The sequence below is a fragment of the Trichomycterus rosablanca genome, chromosome 24, assembly GCF_030014385.1.
Source record: "Trichomycterus rosablanca isolate fTriRos1 chromosome 24, fTriRos1.hap1, whole genome shotgun sequence".
NCBI classification, from domain to species: Eukaryota; Metazoa; Chordata; class Actinopteri; order Siluriformes; family Trichomycteridae; genus Trichomycterus; species Trichomycterus rosablanca.
In genome coordinates this window covers 278,964-302,860 of record NC_086011.1, presented here as the reverse complement: position 1 = coordinate 302,860, position 23,897 = coordinate 278,964, and the positions used below count along the sequence as shown (strand labels likewise).

Sequence of the window (23,897 nt, the reverse complement as noted above, 5' to 3'; positions counted from 1 at the left end):
ACTTTAATCTCTTTGGGATGAACTGGGATTGTAAGCCCGGCCTCTCGACTAACATCAGTGAAAGCTTTTGTAACTGCAACACTGTCTGGTGTCCACTTACTTTTGGCTTTGTTATTAAAATAAATGTGTGTGTGTGGGTGTATGTGTGTGTGTTTGGGTGTGTGTGGGTGTATGTATGTGTTTGGGTGTGTGTGTGGGTGTGTGTGTGTGTGATGAATGAATGACTCACACACCTCGCGCAGTGGCAGTGCCAGTCCGTGATCCTTCTTCATTCATTTTAGCCTCTCAGCCAATCAGCATGCTTTATTCTGCTATCACAGCCACGCCCCATCTGTTTTCAACCAATCAGGAGTGAAGCACCAGTATGACATCATGAGTGTCTGCTGATTTTAGGTTCAGTATTACTTTAGGATCCCAGAACATGTGCAGAATGAGAGAGGAAAAAGTTTTGACCCCCCTCATTATTGTTGGATTAATGAGTAATAAATAAATAATATTTATAATGATAAACATCTTAATGAGGAGATCAGACCTCAGAGTAATGAATCAGAACCTTCAGCTTCTGTTCTTCTTGTTTCTTCATGTTTGTGATTTAGTTTCTTGGCAGATAAAATTAATTTCTCCTGTAACGGGTCCCAGTTCTGTCACTCCATTCATGTTTCCTTCATCTCACTGTGGCTCACTACACTTATCAACAGTCATGCTTGTGAGAGGAGGTGATAAAGGAGATGAGAGAAGGGGCGAGAGGGAGGTGTGAGGAGGTGATAGAGGAGGTGATAGAAGAGGTGTGAGGTGATAGAGGAGGTGATGGAAGGGGATGAGGAGGTGATAGAGGAGGTGTGAGGAGGTGAGAGGAGGTGATAGAGGAGATGAGAGGAGGTGATAGAGAAGGTGATAGAGGAAGTGAGAGGAGAGGTGTGAGGTGATAGAAGAGGTGTGAGGAGGTGATTGAGGAGGTGATAGAGGAGGTGATAGAGGAGGTGATAGAGGTGATAGAAGAGGTGTGAGGAGGTGATTGAGGAGGTGTGAGGAGGTGATTGAGGAGGTGATAGAGGAGGTGTGAGGAGGTGATAGAAGAGGTGTGAGGAGGTGATTGAGGAGGTGATAGAGGAGGTGTGAGGAGGTGATAGAGGAGGTGATAGAGGTGATAGAGGAGGTGATAGAAGGGGTGAGAGGAGGTGATAGAGGAAGTGAGAGGAGAGGTGTGAGGTGATAGAAGAGGTGTGAGGAGATGATAGAGGAGATGAGAGGAGGTGTGAGGAGGTGATAGAGGAGGTGTGAGGAGATGATAGAGGAGGTGTGAGGAGGTGATAGAGTTTAGCTTTGTTTGAAAATGTATTTTGGATGATTTGATCAGTCCTGAATGTTTGATCATGTTACAGGTCAGGGCTGGTGTAGACGTGATCATTAGTATTGGGACACGGGCGAGTTTCTCATGACAGAATCTGGATAAAATTTCTGAAACTGTTGATTTTCTGTGAGTGAAAGATCTGAAGTTTATTAACACACACGTTTACAGGGTTATTAAAGAAAACAGAAACTGTTACTGACGTGAACAGATTAGTCATTCAGTACGAGAAGAGATGAAGAAGTGAGTGAGGGGAGTTCAGGTACTTCCCTAAACTCATTTCTTATTAAGCCTGAAAATGAAACCACGACAGTCACCTCATCCTGCGAGAGAGAATCAAGTTTTACAATTAAAAATTGTACTGCAGTTTTAGGGCAATTGAGGCCTACTGGTGAAGGTACTGGGCTAGTAATTGAAAGGTTGTTGGTTCAAGCCCCACCACTGCCAGGTTGCCCCTGTTGGGCCCTTAAGCAAGGCCCTTAACCCCAATTTTAGAAGAGATTTAAGGAGATGCTTTTAAACATTGATGTCTTTGACAAAAACCCTTTAGGAAATTTTAGGAAAATGTTTATTACTGAAATAATTCAGATGTTTTTAGAATTCTTTTACCCTCCAGTGAACGTCCTCATGATGATTTTAATCAGGGTCATTACTGTTTTCATAAATAATAACATATTTAAGAGCTTTCAGTTGAAAAAACGTTAATTTTATTATATAACATGAGGGTTTAAAAAGTTTCTGCACTTTTTAAAACTCTATTGATTAAGAATTTCAAAAACAAACTCCGTCACTTTTCTACATCGTCGCCCTCCGGTGCTTTTTTCCAGCGTCGTACCGACGTTTTGTTTAAGCTCGTAGCCGCTGATGCGCCGCTGCTTTCACATCGTCAAGTTTATTTCTATAGCACTTTTTACAATGAACATCGTCTCAAAGCAACTTTACAGAGTCCAGGACCGACAGACCAAAAACCTCCTGTAGAGCAGCCGAGGGCGACAGTGGCAGGAAAAAAAACCCTTATAATTACAGGAAGAAACCTTGAGAGGAACCAGACTCAGCAGGGACCCACGTCCAACTTGGGCGGCCTGGAGGAAACTTTAAATAAATAGAATTTACACAAATCATACAAACACACAATTCAATTAAACTGAAAGTTACAACTAGCAAAAAAGTTCTTCATTATTCACATCATCATCATCACATGAAAGTCTTCTTCCTCTTAAAGCTTCTTTCAGCCTCCAAACAAGGAGATCAGATGGAGCTAAATCAGGACTATAAGCGTCTCTCAGACACAAGTGATTACTACAGAACAGAACCAAACAGAAGAGAGCAGAACAGAACAGAACCAAACAGAAGAGAACAGAACAGAACAGAACCAAACAGAAGAGAACCACAAGTGAGGAAACTTTCTGAAGATCAGCTGTATAATGACGAAGCACATTTAGTTATAAGCACACAAGCACACAAACACACACGCACCTTTTCTTCTCATTATAGATCATAAGACCAGGGAAGAGGTTGTTTATAGTTTAGGGCTCTGGGCTATCGATCGGAAGGTTGAGGGTTTAAATCCCAGCTATACCAAGCAGCCACTGCTGAGTCTGTATGTAAGACTGATCCTGTGTTCTGACCCCCAAACATCTAAAACAGACGGTAAACTTCATCGTACGGTGTCAATATGAAAACCAAACCATTGTTCCTCATTTTCTTCTGGAACCGTGTCTACACTGATTTATCTTATATCTTTATGAGTGTGTTCGTTTTGCTGAACGTGCCTCTGATCTAATTAATCTTATTAATTTATTAATTCATTCATTGTCTGTTTTACCAGCACTTCATCCCATTCAGGGTCACAGTGTGGACAGTGTGTGGACAGTGTGAACTGGACCGTTCACCGGGCGAAAGGTAAGAAACACTTCTCTACTGTTTATAGTTGGTTAAACTGCTTGTTTTGGTCATGTAATACTGAAAGCTTTATTAAACGTGAAAAGGGAAGTTATACTAACACTCGGTACCTGCTGGGTAATAACTGGAGTTAACTGGTGATTGTTTTTGATGTAGATTCCGGGTAGTGGAGTTGGGAATTACCAAACACGGGGAAACTCATGGGTTTGCCGATACTAAAGCCACACAAGCACCAAGGAACGAGCCGCGTTGTTTGTTGACCACGATTAAACACGTATTAAAGCTGCTTGGGGCTCCGTCCCGGCCACCCAGAGTCAGGGGGTGTTTATAAGGGGGTTTAACACTCGGGGGCAAACAAGAGCTGCCCGGCCGGTAGTTACCCGCACAGTGCCCGAACAGCATGTGGCATTATTCCTACACCTGAACTGCCCACCCACAGTGGACCCACAGTGGACCCCATGTTGGCACAGCGCGGGCTCACCCGTACAGACCACATGTGGGTTCTGTAATAGATTTGCTGAACCCACAGTGCCCACAGACACTAACGGGGACACGTTTACTGGGTCAGTGATCCGTGTTCTCTGGTTATTCTGGGGTGAGTAAATGTCCAGATTATTTTTATTTCTCTGATTCTGATGATTTGAGATTTTTTACGCTTCACTGATCAGAAGCTGCTCAGATTTCATTCAGAATAAAAACACCCTCCTGATCCTCACTGAGGGGAAACGGACGCCACGGACGCCGTGGACGCCACGCTCTGCACCACCAACCGGTCTGAACTGGTTCTGCCTCAACAGGTCATGTGATCCAGTCATGTGACGCTCCAGCACATTCCATTCATACATACAGAGAGACAGAAACATGGCGGATGAGGGAGGGACGGCGATTCACTTCAACACATTCAAACATTTTACACACAAAATATTCATAAATATGTTCAAATTCTCTCTCATCAAACAAAACAAAGTACTTTTTATTATCTAAAAGACATAAAAACAGTTTTCTAAGTGCCATTAATTTAACTAAAAAAATGACTGACCTGTTGTTTATGTTACACTGAACTTTACATTTACTGTTTCTAATTCTGTTAAATATATATATATGGAATGCCTTTATTTGTCATGTATACATAAACAGGTGTACATTGTGCGGTGCCTCTGAAGCAGACAGGGTTAGGGACCTTGGTCAAGGGCCCGGCAGTGTGGCAGAGCTGGGATTCAAACTCTCAACCTTCAAATTAACAGTCCAAAGCTTCACCCACTAGGCTCCCACTGTCCCATAATTATGCCCAATCATGATATTACATTTTACTAAACACCCCAACTTAAACAGAAATGGGGTTTGTATTATTGGAGACCTTAAACCTGCAGCCAATCCTCTAATGTTGGGTTTTTTAATTATCACATATATTTCCTTTATTTTCAGTATATTTGGTGTTGGTGTGTATGAGTGCTCGTTCTGTTTTATTTACAAAGATCTGATGATTTCAGCAAATCAGTTCTAGACTTTATTTATTCATAAACATTTATACATCCATTCTACTATATATTAATTATATATATATAATGACTATAAATACAGTATAAATACAGTGAGGTGTAGATGTGATGTGAATCAGTCGAGATGTTCAGAGTCGGGAAGAGAAAATCTAAATATAGAGCCGAGAGAATCGTGATCACTCATGAGAGAGAGAGAGAGAGAGAGAGAAGGAGAAGGTAGGGATGGTGGTGAGAAGAGAAGAAGTTAGAAATGGATTTTAGTGAAGGACAAATAAAAGTCTTTCTGGAGAAACGTTAGAACATTTAGCTGATCTGGTGGAGGAACAGCGCCACCTTCTGGAGAAGATTAGATTCAACACAATTCTATCATTGGTAGAATTTTAGTCATTTGTGATTGAGACGTAGAGAAAAAGTATTCTACAAAGATATTACTGTTTTCACAATAAACAATTAAACCATGCAGAGGGTGGATTGGCTGCTCTAATTTGCCCCTAGGTGTGAGCAGATGTGTCAGTGTTGTGCTGATGAAGTCAGTCCTGCATTTTTCTGTTACCAGGATTGTGTTACATGTTAAAAAACAAACTCCAAGGTGGCGCAGCGGTAAAAAGAAACGCGCTGCAACCAGGGCTGGATTCTGAGAGCGTGGTATCGAATCCAGCCTTGCTTTACCGGTTCGAAGCTGAGTGGCTATATGAGCAACGATTGGCCGGTTGCTCATGTGGGGGGTGGGACAAAGAACCGGATGTGGGTCTCTCTCTGTCAGAATGCGATTGCGTTCTCTGCCGGCTGATTGGAGGCGCTTACACAGAGATGGGAGAGGGTGCCCTTAGGGTGTGTCTCTCCGCATGCAACGCTGGGTGGCGCCAGGCTCGTCAATGTGTGGGTGGCAAAGATGCATCTGGCTGCTGCTCGTGTTTCGGAGGGGATACGGGTTAGCTTCAATCACCTCCGTCAGGGCAGGGTTCGGCATAGACAGAGAGGAAGCACGATGCTAATTGAACAATTGGATGCGCTAAAAGGGGAGAAAAAGGGGTAAAAATTAACTCCAGAAGGACTGAATTGTGTTTGTATGTATTTATTAGGATTTATCATGTTTTACATGTTGGTTCCATTCGTAACAGAAACAGTAGTTACCCATTATCCAAAATTCATCAGTTCACCTCACTTGCACATCTTTGAACTGCGGGAGGAAACCAGAGCTCCCAGAGGAAACCCACACGGACACAGGGAGAACATGCAAACTGGAATTTCTCATCATAGGAACCTCGGAGTTCCTCAGAGCTTCAGCCGTGTGTCTTGTTCAGGCAGACCTGCAGAAAAACCAACAAATCATAATGAGTCCACAGCCAGAAGATTGTATCACCTGTAACAGGGAGAACATGCTCATGGACGCATCTTGAAGGTTCCAATATAAAACAGATGAATTCTTCATCATCTCAGCAACGTTTTCTGGTTAAACAGCCACTAATCTGGATCAGCAGTAGAGAGTAAAAGATCTAAAACAGCTGATCTTACCGGTGCGGTACTTGTGCTCGTCTAAATGGAGCTCTGCTTACCTTCTTGTCTTTGTATCTTTTGCTTGACATTTTAAAAAAGAAATTTACACTGCCCTCTTCTTCCTCCTGCGTGCAGGCCCGGAGCAGAGCCTGCACCCCCGCCTGGGAAGCTCACGTTTCAGAAGCAAAGTTGATCCCACTCCCCTGAATCTCTGTACTGGTAGTGCACCACTACTCCCACTGGAATCTGTTTTAAACCTCCAGACGAAGCTAAGAGGAGAAATCGGCTCAATAGTGGAATGATTACAGTGAGCTGCACTGTGTATGGTACATTTTACTGTGTTACAGCATTTACTGCTAGCAGTGCTCAAACACGCCTCATTCATCAGTCCTTCTGCCCCTGATAACCACAATGTGTCGTGTTAGACTAAATCCCAGCACCACCACCATCCATCCATCACCCATAAACATTTATTCAGAACCCCGGTGTCTCTCACACAGCCGCTGGTACAGTGTATCACAAAAGTGAGTACACCCCTCACATTTCTGCAGATATTTAAGTATATCTTTTCATGGGACAACACTGACAAAATGACACTTTGACACAATGAAAAGTAGTCTGTGTGCAGCTTATATAACAGTGTAAATTTATTCTTTCCTCAAAATAACTCAATATACAGCCATTAATGTCTAAACCACCGACAACAAAAGTGAGTACACCCCTTAGTGAAAGTTCCTGAAGTGTCAATATTTTGTGTGGCCACCATTATTTCCTAGAACTGCCTTAACTCTCCTGGGCATGGAGTTTATCAGAGCTTCACAGGTTGCCACTGGAATGCTTTTCCACTCCTCCATGACGACATCACGGAGCTGGCGGATATTCGAGACTTTGCGCTCCTCCACCTTCCGCTTGAGGATGCCCCAAAGATGTTCTATTGGGTTTAGGTCTGGAGACATGCTTGGCCAGTCCATCACCTTTACCCTCAGCCTCTTCAATAAAGCAGTGGTCGTCTTAGAGGTGTGTTTGGGGTCATTATCATGCTGGAACACTGCCCTGCGACCCAGTTTCCGGAGGGAGGGGATCATGCTCTGCTTCAGTATTTCACAGTACATATTGGAGTTCATGTGTCCCTCAATGAAATGTAACTCCCCAACACCTGCTGCACTCATGCAGCCCCAGACCATGGCATTCCCACCACCATGCTTGACTGTAGGCATGACACACTTATCTTTGTACTCCTCACCTGATTGCCGCCACACATGCTTGAGACCATCTGAACCAAACAAATTAATCTTGGTCTCATCAGACCATAGGACATGGTTCCAGTAATCCATGTCCTTTGTTGACATGTCTTCAGCAAACTGTTTGCGGGCTTTCTTGTGTAGAGACTTCAGAAGAGGCTTCCTTCTGGGGTGACAGCCATGCAGACCAATTTGATGTAGTGTGCGGCGTATGGTCTGAGCACTGACAGGCTGACCCCCCACCTTTTCAATCTCTGCAGCAATGCTGACAGCACTCCTGCGCCTATCTTTCAAAGACAGCAGTTGGATGTGACGCTGAGCACGTGCACTCAGCTTCTTTGGAAGACCAACGCGAGGTCTGTTCTGAGTGGACCCTGCTCTTTTAAAACGCTGGATGATCTTGGCCACTGTGCTGCAGCTCAGTTTCAGGGTGTTGGCAATCTTCTTGTAGCCTTGGCCATCTTCATGTAGTGCAACAATTCGTCTTTTAAGATCCTCAGAGAGTTCTTTGCCATGAGGTGCCATTTTGGAACTTTCAGTGACCAGTATGAGAGAGTGTGAGAGCTGTACTACTAAATTGAACACACCTGCTCCCTATGCACACCTGAGACCTAGTAACACTAACAAATCACATGACATTTTGGAGGGAAAATGACAAGCAGTGCTCAATTTGGACATTTAGGGGTGTAGTCTCTTAGGGGTGTACTCACTTTTGTTGCCGGTGGTTTAGACATTAATGGCTGTATATTGAGTTATTTTGAGGGAAGAATAAATTTACACTGTTATATAAGCTGCACACAGACTACTTTTCATTGTGTCAAAGTGTCATTTTGTCAGTGTTGTCCCATGAAAAGATATACTTAAATATCTGCAGAAATGTGAGGGGTGTACTCACTTTTGTGATACACTGTACCACCTGCTCTATTACCTCGGGGGATGAGACCTCCAGCACTGCCGGGCCACTGGATCTTTAGAGGGTAAAATGCTTCAAGGGCATTTAATAACCCGGCTACAGAAAAGCAGCACAGACACGATAAAGCACATTAACTAAAGCTCATTAGATCACATGATGATCCTGTTTAATTAGAGGACTTTACTTTTATTAAGGTCTAATCTGGATCAGCAGTAAAAGAGCTAAAACAGCTGATCTTACCGGTGTGCTACTTGTGCTCGTCCAATCCAAGCTCTGCATGGGAGATTCCACCAAAAAGATCGTTAAATATTGCCACAAGAGCCTTAGCGTGGAGTCTCCCATGCAGAGCTGGTACATGTACTGAGTGGCTGCCCGCCGGCCGGAAGTGAGGCAGCGTATAACTACTGCCATTTTGTTCCTACGGCAACACCGAGGTCACAGGGAACTCCCCCGAGGAACACCTTGCAGGAATACTCGGGGCTTGCACACACGATAGAGGGCAGCGGTCCACATGAGGGGCTCCTCGTGCGTGTGAGGGATCTCTTAGATCCGATGGTGCGTGTGAGGGATCTCTTAGATCCGGGTGCGGTTGAGGGATCTCTTAGATCCGATGGTGCGTGTGAGGGATCTCTTAGATCCGATGGTGCGTGTGAGGGATCTCTTAGATCCGATGGTGCGGGTGAGGGATCTCTTAGATCCGATGGTGCGGGTGAGGGATCTCTTAGATCCGATGGTGCGGGTGAGGGATCTCTTAGATCCGATGGCGCGGGTGAGGGATCTATTAGATGTTGATCTGATGAAGTATGACTGACTAGGACAGTTAACAGTCCTGACTGCTCCAATATGAAGCTCATTAAAGAATGTTGTGGAGAGAAGCTTTCAGATAGCAGCTTCATCTTCACCACAGAGAGGTCTGAATCCACCTGAACTCAACAGTCTGATTTTCTCCAGTGTATAAATAGAACCAACAATCACAAACCTCTGTGTGACTGGTACAATGTGGGCACCACTGGTACCGCGTTCTCCTCGCCTTTTGGCCGGATAAATAAGGACATTCATATTACCAAAGCTCAGTTCCAGAGAAAAGAAACAAAGAACAAAACTCTACAAAACAGTTACAGGTGTTAAAGATAAAATAACGCTTTTGTTAACGCCGTGTTCTATTAACTTTGTTGTGATCTTGAGGGCACTTGAGGGTTTTTACTAGTTTATATTTGTGTGTTCAGTCTTGGTAAGAAATGTGAGACGTGTTATATCCCATCATCCTGAGTGAGGGTCACTTATTGAACGGAACCTTGTTCAGCTTCTTCCTCTTTATGTCCAGGAATCGTCCGTTCTGTAGATCGATAGGCGTGATGTCCCACATCCTCTGGTTCCTGGGTCATCAGACGTGTGCTGCTGTGCTCCATCCAGGTCTCACTGCTGATTCAGATGGGATGGAGCTTCAAGATGAAAGCAGCAGATCCGAGCCAGAGACGCCAGGTCACCGAGCTGATACGCCGCTGGTTAGGAGGTCGTTTATATATTTAGCTTGTTTATAAGCTGTCTGTAATATTTAAAGCCATGTTGCCATGTGTCCTGAAAAACCCCATCTTGTTGTAGAGCGTTTTGTGTACCTATGGAGTCCGACAGGTAAGAGGGAAGAGGGGGTGCACAAATCCACACAGAATGTTGATCTCTGTGCCGTGTGCTCGTTCTGGTTCAGGTTCATCAGTCCATGATGAAGAGCACACTGTAAATGATGGAAAATAGAAAGACTGGATGGACTGTAGGCAGCTACGTCTCTGAATTAATTTGGTTATAGAAACACATTTTATAGCTCATATAAACAGAGCAGTAAGGAGGGGGGCAGTGATAATTAAAAACTCAGTGACTTTTGAAAGGAAGGGAGATGTTATTGTCAAAGCAAAACTAGAACATGAAATAGTGACACTGATTGATATAAATGCTCCACCCCAGCGCCCCAGTAGCACCTGCCCTAATGTACCACAAAAATCAGATCTAAACATATATATAAAAAGAATATACAATAAGAATAGAATATAAAACATCTAACAGAACAAAAACTAAGGTTTATGTGCCATTTTTAAAAAAGCAGTATGAATCTTCTTCTTGTTCCTCAGCCTTTTGTCCCATTTTTCGGTTACGGGGTCGGCATTTCCGGCTTCTTCCCTTTTTAGGGGTCGCCGGCGGGATTTGGCACAGTTTTTACGCCGGATGCCCTTCCTGACACAACCCTCCCTATTTATCCAGGCTTGGGACTGGCACTACAATGCACTGGTCAGTGCATCCCAGCGGCTAGGTAACTATGGGACAACTCAGTGTCTCCAATTAGCCTAGTGGCATGTTTTTGGACTGTGGGAGGAAACCGGAGCACCCGGAGGAAACCCACGCAGACACGGGGAGAACATGCAAACTCCGCACAGAAAGGACCTGGACCACCCTACCCGGGGATCGAACCCAGGACCTTTTCGCTGTGAGGCGACAGTGCTACCCACTTAGCCACCGTGCCGCCTTAAAAAAGCAGTATGAATAATATGAATAAATAAATACATGTTTAGCTTAGTCATAACGAACATCAACTACATGACACCCACGTGACCAGTTACCATTTATTATCCTTAATTAAATATTAAACTAGAACTACAAGTAAACATTCATCTGCAGCATTTTGCACTACAGAATTATTTTATACATCAATAAATCAATCACTGTCCTTTAATAATCAATAATCCAATCAGCCAGTTAATCTGTTTATCATTATTGATCACAGATGATTAAAGGATTATAAACAGAGTTTTATCATCATCAGATTATCATCATCATCAAACTCAGTCTCTGTATCAGTGCTATTCTACCTGCAGGTTCCCCTGGTGGTCTGTGCTGGTACTGCTGCTGGGGGGGGTAGTTTATTTTTGGAGGGATTCTCAGCCTTCTTTCAGCCAGTGACCCCCATGTTAAAGACCTACTGTTTTCAGGACCCCACCCTCCTCACCCCGTGGGTTTTTATTTTTATACAATGTATATTATATTATGTATAAGAGTGAAGAGGATTTGATTAATCAGAATATTCACTAAAATGAATCGTTTGAACAGATTAAACGGCGGTAATATTTTAATATTTCACACTTTTTAAGGACACTGCTGTTATTATGTGTGTGGATCTGATGATAATGATGATGATGATGATGAGGATTAGGTTCAGGTTCAGGGTGCAATGCAGCAGATTTCCTCCTGGTTCTGAAGCTGATGTTGGAAGGGATGTGGTTTTTTTGCAGAATTTGCTCTGCTCATTTTGTGCTCATAAAAACGGGGTGTTTACATCCTGCAGAAACAGCAGAACTTCTCCTCACTCCTCACTGTGTGTTAGAAATAATGCTGAGTTTACAGACATGTCTGTGATGCAGGAGAACCATCAATCACTGATGAACATGGAGAACAACTGCAGTGTGTGTGGGGTGAGCGGTGAGTAAAGTTTCTTCTAAAAGCTTCTAAAATCTCGGTGTAAACATTAAACAATGATCAGAAACACGTCCAGAAACTATGAACTTTATGTTCTGGTGTTTTTTCCTCATTTCATATTAGTCAGAAAGCTGATCATCAACAAACCTGCATTATTGTAGTTTTACTTATTAAAATGGTTGTAATTTTTAGTGTTGGTTCTATTGTTAGATATATTTTTAATTTAGATATTTGGATTTACTAAATGTGTAAAAACACAATAAAAAAGTTTCTGTTTAGTACCAAGAATATAAAACGGTTCTGTTAGGAAGATTTTCTGAAATATTTGTAGTTGCTCTTTCATAACGTGATGAATAACATTTATAAGGTTCAGATGTTTCTACTGGGAACTTTGACAAGCTGAACTTCTGCATTATTTTTATTGTTTTATTTCATATAAACCTTGTAGTTTATTGTTCTGTCTTTTATTCAGAGGACCCAGAAACTTGAGCATGAAGACAGTTAATAATAAAATAACTCAATCATGAAATGAAACCAAATAAGTAAATGAAATTAATAAATAATGGTCCTACATCACTGAACTCCAAAAAACCCATTTAGACCAGATTGGTTTTTAAATTAGGTTAGATTTTTAATGACTAGTTTTGTTTTGTTTTATAAAATGTATATTTCATTTTATATATACTGTATTTTGTAGTAAAGTCATTTTAGTTCTGAATTAAATGTATAAACATTTGCTGCTTATAAATAATCAATCGTGTTTCAGGTTTTTCTCTAGATCCTTTTAAAGGTGCTCAACAAAAATCCAAAAAAAAACATGTGAAAGTTAATTATTTAAAAAAATATATATTTTAGATGTTCCACCTCCAAGAGAGCGAGTAAAGATGTAAAAAAAAAAAATTAAGGATTCTGTTTTAATTCAAACTTAATCTAAAGAAGGAGCTGTACAGTTTGGTTTCAGATGAAGGTTTGTTGTTTTGTTTAAGTGGTTTTATTAGGAAGGCTGTTTTGGTGTAATATTTTCAGGTGTGTGTGTGTGTGTGTGTGTGTGTGTGTGTGTGTGTGTGTGTGTGTGTCCTGTAGGTGTTGGGGAGTTTAAAGGCTCTGTTGGGACCTGGTGTGTGTTGGCGGTGCTCAGTGGACTTCTCCTGTTTTCTTTCTTTTGGAATTTTTTATGCTGCATCCAGAAACGATTTGCAGGTACGACGACCTCATTCAGCATTTACTTCATTATTACTGGTGCACGGATGGCAGGAGCTTCAGTTACAATGCGGTTCAACTGGCTAGTGTTTCACTACATACACAAAGAAACCTGTACTGGACTAAAAGCTCGACTTTTACAGTCAGGTGTATTAGGTGAATCTGATTAATATGATGAAACATTATTTTCCTGATGGGAGTGGTCTCTTCCACTACTCACAGCAAATGACAACTACATGACCTTTAAAGCTCTGACCCAAATCACAGAGTCAAAATGGCATTGTGACCTGACTGATAAATAAAATCAATAAATAAACCTGAGTAAAGTTCACACACTTATAACACACACATATTTATAACATACGTATAAAACACACACACACACACAAACATATATAACACACACACACATTTATAACACATGTTCATGACACGTTTTTAACACATATGTTTATAGGACACACATTTATATTAGATGTTCTGAATAATGATTAAACTCTCAGATCTGATCAGCTGAAGAAGAAATTCTTTTATAATCATAAATGTTTTTATTTTGTTTCTCTTTAGATAAAGGAAAAGAATTCCTGCCACAGTTCAGGAGGAGGTACGAGTTCTCTTTATCAGGTCTCATACTATTTTAAATGCTTTTACATAACAAGGCCAAGCCACCTTCTGCATATGCTGCAACAGTGTGACTTTGTAGTACATTTGCATTTATGATATTTAAGAGACAATAAATACAGTGTAACTGAGGGTTAGGGGCCTTTCTCAGGGGCCCTAGAACATTTATTCATGTGCTCATTAATATTGTTGTTTTATTTTGTATCAGTGTGAGTCTGAGGAACAGAGAGATGGAGGAGAACCCGATTTATGGAAACATCACCTACACCAACACCGGTACACAAGAACAACATTTATTATCTAATGATATAAATATGAATAGTTTATATTTAATAAGCAACAATATGATTATAAATATACTATAAATGTATTAAATCCACTTCCTGTTCTATTTACATACAGATAATAATAATAAGGAAGAGGAAAGTCCATCAGAGGTAAACAATCACAAAAATACTCATCAAAACACTAAAGATATCCATTATTACTGTAGATTTTATTCTTTAATCTCAAATTTAAATCAGTGAAGAAATAATAATATAACAATAATAAAATGTGTTAATAAGCTGGATATAAAATGTATTTTTGAGTCTCATGTAATCTGTAATGAATGTAGAGTTTGATGACAATAACAATAAAATATACCCAAACACATTTTAGTCTTTCTCATCTACCGTACATGATATTGTGAAAAGATTTAGGAAATCTGGGGAAATCAGTCCATGTAGGGCCAGACAGGAAGCCGCAGTTTCAGGAGCTTCACTGTATGATTCTTTAAATGCATCTAAATGCAAATACTCTGGTGTGAGAGCAGCTTGTTTGTTTATGTTTGGTAATTGGTGGAATTTTTAATAAACACTTTATTGGAAGCTTATAGCTTTGCAGATTGTCTGGTTTTATCATCAAAATAAATAAAGTTAATGTTAAAGTGTTAAATATTAAAGTCTAAAAAAACATGGATAATGTTATTGTTTTTGTTATTGTTGTTGTTATTTATATTATTATTGTTGTTGTTGTCAGACTGTCTCTTCGGGCCGAGAATGCTACGCTAACGTGAGCCTTAAAGCTCCTAAATCAGCTAAAGTGGGACGCAGTTCTCCCATACCTAAGATCCAGTACTCAGATGTGCTGGTGGTCTTCGAGGAAGACGAGGAGAAAAAGGAGGTGGAGAAAGATTCCTGCTCCATTCTGTCTGATCTGTACGCTTCAGTCGACGCCGAACACGTCAAGAACAAGAAACAGCAGAGCAGCGATGAGCCGTACGCTAATCACATCGACTTATAAATCATTCTGTTCAGCAGTTCACTCTTAATGACCTACTACAGTATATGATCTTATTTAACGAGATTTTATTTTGCTTAATAACAAGCACCAGAAAACTCTTCATCATCCCAACCCTAACTAACCTTCTCATTTCAAATGCATTTTAATGCTAACTCTCTGTAATTCCAGAATTTTATGTTCGGCAGGTTGCTGGTTTAGGCCCCATCACTGCCATGTTGCTCCTGTTGGGCTCCTGAGCGAAGGCCCTCATTCGTTTAAATTGTATTCAGTCACTTTGTGTAAAGTTTTATTTTTCTGCTAAACTTTATCATTTAATAAACTAAAATCTAAGTGAGCAATCAAAACTGAAGATCATTTGTAAAATTCACCACCAACTAAACTTTCACTTTAATGAGACGTGTTTCAATTAATTAAATTACTCAAATAAACTGATTATTATTATTATATAAACATAAACAATTGTTACAGAAGTATTAATAAATCATCAGTTCTGAATTAAATGTTTATGTTCTGGCTTTTATATGAAATGTACATTTTAATGCTTTACCCGATTATAAAATATAAAATAGATTTATAACTTTATCTAAATCAACTAATTTGCTTTATATTTAATTATTTATGGTTACAATAAAAACATATTAATTTATTTGTGCATTAACGTGTTTAAATTGTTTTTATAATAAGTTGCTTTAGCGCCACCTGCGGGTCTGGACTGTGAATTACAATAAAAAAGACAAAAACACGAGATTGGTTCGTCATTATAATCTATTAACAAAAACTACATTCAGAAAATAAATATTTAATCAAATTAGAAACAAATTAATTTGCATTTAAATATTTTATACAACTGAGGAGTAAAAATGATCATGTAATAAATTTTGTTTTATGAAAAATATAGTTTATTTAATTGAAATTAATATATTTACTTTTTTATTGTATTAATTTAAATTACAATATAGATTACATTTATTACAATTTTATCATAAATTATATATAAATATATTAACGAGTTTATGGAACAGCAAAATATTAGTTAATAAAAATAAAGTATACATAATTGTTCATGTAATATTTATAGTTTATTTGATTTAAGCTATTTTATTATAATAAATTGTTGATTTTATTTTAAAATTCTCTTTTTTAAATATAATTTCATTTTGAATGTATTTGGTTTGAATTGAGCAGGAATGCTCCCAATCCACCGCTGCATGACCGTTTCAAGGCGCCCTGTGTAATTAGCTCCGTTTTAAACCGCACTGTTGTGATAAACCGTAGTTAAAATAGTGCACTATTTAGGGTACTTTATGGAATATTTATTACTGTTTAGGACGAGGCCGTAGTCATATAATGGTATTAAAGCAGGTATTTTGATGCTTGGATTTGTTTTTCTACCCGGGCTAGTTAGCACAATGATAGCGCTTAGCTGTAAACAAACTAGCTGTAGCATTAGCGTTTTGTGTTCTCGTTCTTTGTTCACATTTGTACATTTATATTGATGTTTTAACTTCTTAGATGCCTTTTAATGTGGCAATATGTGATCGGTTTATAATGTTAGTACATTGTTGTTGATAATTAGTTATTTTATAGCTAGCTCAGTACATTATATTAAGTTTTACTGTTCGACTCTTTATGGCTTTGATTCTGATTCCAGTTGTTGGGATTCAAGTGAATCGATTCCAGTAGTCGATTCTTTCGCAATTCTGTTCAAGTCAACATTTTACCCTAAACCCTAAAAGTCTCAACAACAGTCATAATAATCACCATGAATTATGAACTGTTGGAACATGTGTCACTGTCCACAGTCAAGCAAGCTTTACATCTTTATAACCCAAACCCTAGACGCTGTTCTGCTAATAAGAAGCTCCTGCTTAAAAACTTGGCACCTTAAATCTCGACTGAAGTTTATTACTGATCACCTGGAGAAAGAAAAAGCAGAAACTTGTTAGAATCACAATCATGAAGTTTCTGCCACGTTTTACTGTTAATAACTGATCATCAACATCTTGCTGTGTTGTGATGGTTCAGTGTAAAACACTATGTGCTCTTTATTATGAAGAAAATACATTTTAAGTTTAAGATTAATACAGTAAAATCTATTTATCTGCGGAATCGACTACATCTAAATTCTCAGTTCATGGAATCGGAGAGTCGACTCTCCAGGCTTCACTCTCAGCCCTGCTGAATGCTTTATATTCGGATTTGGCTGAATAATGTCCGACTCTTTCATTTATCTCCAGACTTTGATTTGTTTACAGTTATTTCCACATACAGTTTTTACATTCACGTCCATGTTTATGGCTGTTATTTAATCCTTAGTTATTCTTCATTGTGGTGTTTCCGCCCACTGAGCGGATGTTTTTAGAGTAAGGAGTCGATTCCTTCCTACTGGAGTCGATTCCAAACAGTGGTAACTGACTCGACTACAAAGCTTTGGAAATAATAAACTTCTGTTTCCATTTATTATATTTTTCAGAAACAGCAACTGTTGAGCTGCACCGGAGTTGATTATGAATAATATAGTTAAACAATGTCTGATCCTTTATTTAGATCTAAATTGTTGAAATAATTTTGTTGTACTAAACATCTGTATATGTATATATGACAAATAAAGGCATTTCTATTCTATTCTATTCTATTCTATTCTATTCTATTCTATTCTATCTTATATTCTTCACCCAAAACAAACCACAAAGGTCTGTCTGGTTCTGCTGAAAGATTACTATCCCCCATTATATATAAATGCACGTTATAACCAAAAGTAAAAGTGTAATTTACCTGTGTCTGTTCTAATATAAACAAGCAGTTAAATGTGACTCTTTAATACTGTAATACATCCAGTTTCACATTACTGTGTATTTGTATGTTATTTTTGATCATCAGAAACAACAGACGAGGTGAAGAACCACAAATAAAGTTCTACAGTTCTCTCACTTTTAGTCACTCACTAAAACCACCAAGAACTTTTGCTACGAATTGCTTAATTATTTAAACAGCATCGTTTATTTAAACGATTTTCCTGCCCTGTGTCTTAGTTTTAAATTATTGTATGAAACCGATTCTTGGAACCGAGTCTTTCGTTTACTACAATTCAAATCAGATTCAGAATCAGAGTCGACTCTTTGTGGATGTGGAACCGAGCAGCTGTGAGTGGATGTTTATGTGCGGAGCGGCTTGTTGGGGGGCTTGAAACCGTCTCTGGTTTCCTCTGGCTTGTTTTGCTTTTTTTCTCGGCCGGATTCTCCATGTTGGAACCAAACTGAGAGATTTTATTGTTTAATTTGTGATTATTAAACCCAGAAGTGCAGATTTACATGGTGGATTTAGTGTAGAAGCGGAGAGGAAGCGGGAGATTTAGAGTTTTACACACGGAAAGGCGTGTGTGTGTGTGTGTGTAGTGTTAATGCTTCATTACTCAGTGTGTATGATATAGTGTATAATATACAGTAAGTGTGTGAGTGTGTGTGTGTTCTGGTTATATTATAATCAGAGTGTGTGTGTGTGTGTGTGTTTAATGAAAGGGAGATTGAGGATTTTATTAGATGGAAAGTTCTGTTATTACACAAGTGCAGAGAGAAGATCTTCAGCTGCCTAACAAACCAGGTAAGAAAAGCTAAAGTCCTTCATTACTGCATTATTGTGGTGAATGTGGTGAAAGTGCAGGTGAATCTCAGGTGTGCAGGACCAGGTGAGAGTCAACAAACACCTGAGAACATGGACCAGAGAAGAAACACCAAAATACAACCATAAACACCATATACTGTTGATGTACTGAAGTTACCACACTGGGACACTAAACATTAAATCTGCAGGTTGTGGCATGTTTACAGTTTTTTATATTATCAGTACCTTAAATTCAGCCAATCAACAGAAATCATGCATTAAAACATGAACATTTCTGTATTTATTCTATTTAGCTAGTAACAAAGCATAGAATGTGACCGGGGTATAGTAAAATATATCTAGTAATGTAATGTGAAGGTGTGTAAACGTGTCAGATGTTTAATTCAGCACATATTTCATGTGCATTTATATAAATATGATTCTACATTAACATGGAACTTTTTAATCCAAATTATTTGTCATGATTTCCTTCCACTTCAGCAACACAGCACCAGACTGTAATACTACCACCAGCATGCTTTACAGTAGGTACTGTGTTGTTGGGTTTAATGGCCTCAGCTGTGAGGGATGAGTTTAGATAACCCTGTACGGAGTTTTGAGTTTTGCACACCCTTCCTTAAGCCCTCCTTGATCAGGAGTGGAGGTCTGCAGCAGTAGAGATGAAATACGACCGGGGAATTGGATATGACGAGATCAGAAGGGGGAAAAAATAATGCTTTATGTCTAGGTTAGATTTTTTTTCTCTCTCACTGTAGGCCAGGTGAAAAAATCTTCTCCAAAGAAACCCAGAAGCCGGAATCTGTTCAAAGCGCTCTTCTGTTGCATTAATGAACAAGATGTTCCTCAGACTCCAGCACCAGCAGCAGCCAATCACGTTGCTCTGCTCATTCCAGAGGAGAACGGGACCATCGCTAAGGTACAAACGTCAACAAGACTTCAAACGTCTACGTTCATCTACAGTGTGAAGGGGGTGATTACACTGTTTACATGTTTATAAGGAGTTCATTCGCTAGTTATTAACGAGCTGATCACATGAATAAGAGCAGGAGAGCTTGTGGTAGGTTTAGAGATGCTGTACTGTGCATTAGATTAGGCTAATAGACAGGTTATTGATGGGCTAGTTAACTGGTAATGCTAATGTGAGCTATCCTGGAAGTGAAGGGTACCAGATACCATGATGTCAGGAGCTGGGTGGGTGTTTATGGAGGGTTAATCGTTGTGTGTTGTGATTAATAATAATAATAATAATAATAATGTATTGTATGTTGTAGATTGGAGAGACGAGCTTGTTGCCGGAGGTCACTGCTGAAGATGAGGGTAAAATCTGTGTGGTTATAGATCTGGATGAAACTCTCGTCCACAGTTCATTTAAGGTATACACGACATATAACAATAATATTTAACATACCGTATAAGAATTATAAATCATATATAACATATTATGTAACAATAATACAAAAATAACGTTTTATTACTGTATATAACATGATACAAATATATAACATTATATACAACACTAACATAGTTTATAATCATTCAAATGAAGATTATTTAAGTACGTTTTATACATATATATAATGTGTGTATAACTGAAATGTAAACACTGTTTATATCACAGATTTTACTGTCAGATTAATTTAATAACGAAGCTGATGTGATTTTCTTCGTAGCCGATCAGTAACGCTGATTTTATCGTTCCTGTGGAGATCGAGGGAACGTCACACCAGGTGAGAAAATGAGATCAATAAACACATTAGGGATGCACCCAATTTTTGATATTTTCTACATTCTAATATTGAAATAATCCCACGTTATCATGTTAGCTGGATGGATGGATGGATGTGTTGTTATATTCTGATTATTTTGGGAGAGTTTCTGGTTGTTTGTGTCTCTTGTGAGCAGAGCTGCAGCTCCGATATCAAACGTTACGTATCAGTATCAGATCTTTATACTGAATAAAGCTGTGAGGATAAATCAGCCGGATGTTTATATATGAAGCTTCCTGCTGTGTGTTAGAAACAACCTGCTGGGATCGCTGATGTGTTTTGCTGATGTCGTATCGGTGCATCTCTAACATACAACATAAAACATGTCAGCGTGCTGTGTTGGTGCTCGGCGGCGTTCCTGCTGAACCCGTGTTCACGGTCGACGATGGTTTTTGGCTGCAGTCTGGTTCAAGTAATCCAGGATAGGCTGGACATCAAACACTCGGCCTATTTTTGATTACTTGTTTCAGGAGGCGACTGATAGTCAGCGAGGGATCATCAGCTCATTATTCAGTCTCAAACTAAAACTACAGTCAGTGTGTGAGGTTCTAACCTGCTGATGTATTACGTGTGTGTGTGTGTGTGTGTGTGTGTGTGTGTGTGTGTGTGCGCAGGTTTACGTTCTGAAGCGACCACACGTGGATCAGTTCCTCCAGAGGATGGGGGAGATGTTCGAGTGTGTGCTCTTCACCGCCAGTCTCGCTAAAGTACGACCTCACGACACCCGAATTCTATTATTAATTTAGAATGAATTATTAATCATTTACATCTGGAGCAGTTGTGGCCTAGTGGTTAAGGTACTGGACTAGTAATCCAAAGGTCGCTGGTTCAAGCCCCACCAGTTCCAGGTTGCCACTGTTGGGCCCCTGAGCAAGGCCCTTAACCCTCAATTGCTTAGACTGTATACTGTAACTGTACTGTTAGTCGCTTTGGATAAAAGCGTCGCTAAATGCTGAAAATGTAAATGTAATTCTGAACTCACAACCGTAACATCAGATCATCTCAGCGGCCACTTTATTAGGAACGCCTGCGCTCCTGCTCGTCTCTGTAGTTACTGAGGCTGCAGCGTCAGGTGTGTTTTCTAACGTTTCTAACATGATTATTATTATTTTGTGTATGTGTGTGTGTGTGTGTGTGTGTGTGTGTGTGTGTGTGTGTGTGTCAGTATGCAGACCCCGTGACTGATTTACTGGATCACTGTGGAGTTTTCCGGACGAGACTTTTCCGAGAGTCCTGCGTTTTCCATCACGGCTGCTACGTTAAAGATCTGAGTCGCCTCGGCCGGCAGCTCAACAGAACCCTCATCCTGGATAACTCACCCGCCTCCTACATCTTCCACCCCGACAACGCCGTGAGTCCCCGACAAGATTCATTTATATTTATGTTTACTTATGATCAGCTTTATTCAAAGTTTTATTCTACAGGACCTAGCAAGTGTGTGTGTGTGTGTGTGTGTGTGTGTGTAGGTCCCAGTGTTATCCTGGTTCGATGATCTGGAGGACACGGAGCTGTTGAATCTCTTGCCGGTGTTTGAGGAGCTGAGTGCCGCTGATGATGTTTTCACCAAACTGAAACAACTCCGAGAACCCTGACCTTCCTCCTGCAGAGAACCTACAAAATCTCCAAACGCCTTCAAACTCCTCCCACCATCCATGCCTTAATCTGTCTGCAAAACACACTCACACATACACACACACACACTCACACATGCACACACACAAGCCCTTTTCACACATGCAGTAATGTCACACACTCACCACAGGGAAGCGGTGGGAGGTTTAGCCGGATAAATATTACAGTCAGTGTTGGTGGGATTTGGGATGTGTATCTGCGCCGAGTTGGGTTCGATCATTATTACATCACATCATTTATCATCAGTTATTATTCAGTATTAAACTTGTCCAGGTTTGAGTTTTGGTGCAGTTAAAAATCTTGCACTGTGCTGCAGTAGGGGGCGCTGTAGGTGCTGCAGTAGCGGGCGCTGTAGGTGCTGCAGTAGGGGGCGCTGTAGGTGCTGCAGTGTCTCTCAGTGTGTGAGTGTGTTTATCTCCAGCCTGTCATGGCAGATCATTCTAATGAAAATCTCAGAGCTTGTTGTCTGTAACTATAGAATGGAAATAGACTTGGTGTAGCGCCCCCTTCAGTACAGACGTTTACATCTTTTATAGTAACATAAGAACACATGAGGAGTCAGGAAGTGGACCTGGTCCTGTTTACATATTATAATAAACTTCTACATTATTAGGGTGTAAAAGAGTGAAACTGCAGGTGTGAGAGGGGCAACACACTCCGAGTGATGCAAACTGTGTGTGTGTGTGTGTGTGTGTGTGTGTGTGTGTGTGTGTGTGTGTGTGTGTGTGTGTGTGTACAATCGTTTTGCTTTATTTTTTCTACATAATCATCAAACACAAACTTTTCCATGTTTATGCAGATAGAAGATTATAAATGTTATTTTAGATGCTATTAAACACTAATAATAATAATAATAATAATAAAATCTCGAGCTTTAATTAGAACTGAAACAGAATCACACTAAACACGACAGATTTTACTCTCAGGTTCAAAACAACAAAACTTTTATTTATTCAGATAATTTATTATCTTAAAACAATGCTCAAAATTCTTCTCTCGTAGTGAAAGCACATCACATCAGCCTGCTACACCAAAAATATTTGGACTCTGTCGTTCTTACTAGTGGGATTTGATTTAATGCCAGTTTTAAGGCGAAATGATTAAAAAATCTCTAAAAATGATTTTCAGGATTAAGTTTTATTATTTGATCTGAGCTGCTGTTATAGTAAAAATAAATCAATACAGATGAAATGTTGATAAAATGATCACGCTGCCTTTAATTAAAGCATTAAAATGATTAAAATATGAATAATTCTATTCTGATTTTAGATTAAATAAGAAACGTTCGCTTCAGTACAAACATTTAGAGTTCAGTCTGTTTTTATTTTTATTAGATTTGAATCTGTACGTGATGATACTTTACAGAATAAATTTACAGGTTTTTTTTTTTTAGACCTTTTAGATTTTGCAGCATTTTGTAAACGAATTCAGACCAACTTTTTACCTCAGTGCTGTTTATAACTACACACATTTATATTATTTTTTTAATTCACTTCATTTTTCTCCCTTTATTTTGCAGAAAACCTTGATTTTATTTTATTTTATTTTATTTTACTGAAACAGAATCCGTTTTTTACACTCAGCGTTTTACCAAAAAGTCGTTCTGTTCAAATAAAAGTGTTTAAATTGGAATAAAACTGAACGTAAAGGTGCAGAAAATAAATGAGGTCTTTATTTCAGGAATAAATAAAGATGAATTTCTGCTGGTCAGAGAAACAACAGATTTAAATGAAATAAAAATGAGCGTTTGTGTTTTTGAGGGCTGGAGGTCTGAAACCTTCCAACCTTTAAAGCTTCATTATTAAATTTAAACGTTTTTCTTTGTATTTCAGTCAGTAAAGTTTGATTTTTTAGTCCTCGGTCGTTTCAGCTGTTTTATTTCACTTGGTTTCTTCTCACTTTTCCAGATGT

At 39.4% G+C, this 23,897-nt stretch overlaps 1 protein-coding gene across 1 annotated transcript; it reads left to right on the top strand.

Moving 5' to 3' along the window:
* The first annotated feature begins 18,194 nt into the window (after positions 1-18,194).
* Positions 18,195-23,413, top strand: ctdsp2 (CTD (carboxy-terminal domain, RNA polymerase II, polypeptide A) small phosphatase 2). Its single transcript, XM_062986251.1, has 7 exons — positions 18,195-18,567; positions 19,344-19,504; positions 19,860-19,961; positions 20,259-20,315; positions 20,969-21,061; positions 21,520-21,705; positions 21,821-23,413. Exons 1-7 carry the CDS (start codon positions 18,507-18,509, stop codon positions 21,944-21,946), a joined length of 786 nt encoding a protein of 261 aa, XP_062842321.1. The 5' UTR covers positions 18,195-18,506; the 3' UTR covers positions 21,947-23,413.
* Positions 23,414-23,897: the final 484 nt, after the last annotated feature.

Bases quoted from the DNA above. Each gene is read 5' to 3' on its own strand.
- ctdsp2 (XM_062986251.1), top strand. From the start codon at position 18,507: ATGGAAAGTTCTGTTATTACACAAGTGCAGAGAGAAGATCTTCAGCTG. The intron at 18,568-19,343 runs GTAAGAAAAGCT...CTCTCACTGTAG, and splicing joins TCAGCTGCCTAACAAACCAG to GCCAGGTGAAAAAATCTTCT. The intron at 20,316-20,968 runs GTGAGAAAATGA...GTGTGTGCGCAG, and splicing joins TCGAGGGAACGTCACACCAG to GTTTACGTTCTGAAGCGACC.